The sequence below is a fragment of the Gymnoscopelus braueri genome, assembly GCF_963280865.1.
Source record: "Gymnoscopelus braueri genome assembly, chromosome: 20".
Lineage (NCBI taxonomy): Eukaryota > Metazoa > Chordata > Actinopteri > Myctophiformes > Myctophidae > Gymnoscopelus > Gymnoscopelus braueri.
In genome coordinates, this window is record NC_137622.1 from 36,268,610 (window position 1) to 36,270,752 (window position 2,143).

General features: G+C 55.9%; 1 protein-coding gene across 1 annotated transcript; it reads left to right on the plus strand.

Moving 5' to 3' along the window:
- Window positions 1–601: 601 nt before the first annotated feature.
- On the plus strand, window positions 602–1,600 carry LOC308075669 (mitoferrin-2-like; the record flags this gene model as incomplete). The annotated part of the gene is made up of 1 exon (XM_080415617.1): window positions 602–1,600. Exon 1 carries the CDS (start codon window positions 647–649, stop codon window positions 1,598–1,600), a length of 954 nt encoding a protein of 317 aa, XP_080271743.1. The 5' UTR covers window positions 602–646.
- Window positions 1,601–2,143: the final 543 nt, after the last annotated feature.

Sequence of the window (2,143 nt, forward strand, 5' to 3'; positions counted from 1 at the left end):
GCGCAGAATAAAACCAGGAAATGCTCTACCCATGATTTAACAAAAAGGTTTCATGGGGTATGTAATAATTGATTGAAAATTAGTCATTTTTGGGGTGAACTATTACTTTAAAATGGAATTCACGGCATCCAGGTTTTTTAATATCGAGTTGTCATGGTCAGTGTAGAGTAACTAAGTACATTTAGTCAAGTATTGTACTTGAGTAAATGTAATTTGTCACGGTTGCCCAACCACTGTTGGACTATGGACGATTGGACTACTTGGGAGTGAAGTATGACATCATGGACCCCATATATTTGTGCACATCTGACCTGTAATCCCATATTTGGCGATGGCTGAGTCATTGTGACATCATTGGGATGACGAGAGCATCCTCGGCAGACAGTATATATAAATAAACGCCAGTCTCAGCGAGAGGCAGATTCATGACGCGCCTCGATGCCCGTTTGTTCCCATGGTTTCTTCTCCTGGTGAGAAGACCTCCACCAGCGCCGTCGACAGCACGGCATCAAGCGCCGCCGTGGCAGACATTCGATGGCCCGGTGGGCGGTTCCTGGACACGCCGCCGAGCAGCGAGCACTCTGTCGCGGGGCCTAGCGAGATAGACTACGAGGGGCTTCCCGAAGGGGTGCCCACCAGCACCCACATGCTGGCCGGATCGGTGGCCGGCATCATGGAACACTGCCTCATGTACCCCGTCGACTTCGTGAAGACACGCATGCAGAGCCTGAGGCCAGAGCCCGGAGCGCGCTACCACAGCGTGACGGACGCCCTGCGGCGGATCGTGCGCACCGAAGGGGCGTGGAGACCCGTCAGGGGCTTGAACGTGATGGCGGCCGGGGCGGGGCCGGCCCACGCCGTGTACTTTGCGTGCTACGAGAAGATCAAGGCGTCCTTGAACAGCGACGCCGTCTACCCCGGCGCCAACAGCCACGTGACTAACGGAGCGGCGGGCTGCGTGGCCACGCTGCTGCACGACGCCGTCATGAACCCCGCGGACGTGGTGAAACAGCGCATGCAGGTGTACAACTCGCCGTACCGCGGCGCGCTGCACTGCGTCCGCGACGTGCTGAAGCGCGAGGGTCCGGCCGCCTTCTACCGCAGCTACACCACGCAGCTGACCATGAACGTGCCGTTCCAGGCGGTCCACTTCGTGACCTACGAGCACCTGCAGGAGCTGCTCAACCCCCGCCGGCGGTACGACCCCACCTCCCACCTGGCGTCCGGAGCGCTGGCCGGCGCCGTGGCCGCCTCGGTCACCACGCCCCTGGACGTGTGCAAGACCCTGCTGAACACCCAGGAGCCCCTGGGTGCCGTGCACGTCATCCGGGCTCAGGCCCCGTCCGCGGCTGCGGGAGGGGTCGGAGCCGTCGTGGCGGCGGCGGCGGCGGACACGGCGGCCACCTCCTCGTCCCGTTACGTCTCGGGCCTGGGCCAGGCCTTTCGGACGGTTTACAGGACGGGCGGCGGCGTGCCGGCCTTCTTTAAGGGCGTCCAGGCCAGGGTCATATACCATGTGCCCTCCACGGCCATCTGCTGGTCCGTCTACGAGTTCTTCAAGCATGCCATCACCGAGCGGCGGAAGCCAGGAGGTGTCTAGCTTAAGCTCCACACATGACTGGAAAGAAATCCAGGGGAAAAAGGCTGTTCAATAATGGTCATATACTTTGTTAGCGCACTGTAATGACGCTGCTCAGAGTCACAAAAGGTCGCCTCTTTCTGACATGCTGTTAAATCAGGAATATGGAAAATGACTTGAAAAAGTCTTAACTGTTAGATATTTTTTGGATAAAGGTTATAGCTCCATTCTAATAAATGCTATATAGAATGTTTCTTAAGTAAGATGAGTCTCCCCATCTCTCCAGCTCTTTAGTAAACCGAAAATACACGTTCGGGCGGGACACCAATTTCATCCAATCAGGAGAGAGAACCCATTTATCATCTTCAATTGTATGTTCCCCTTCCAATTATGTCTTCTCATTTCACTTTCTTATCCTGTATCCTGTATGAGTTACCATGAACTGCATGGATGAAAATGCAGGCACACAGATTAGGCCAAGTGCAAACGCACATGCACGCACCCACGTGCACACACGCAAGCACATGCATGCATGCACGCACACGCACACACGATGCACACTAT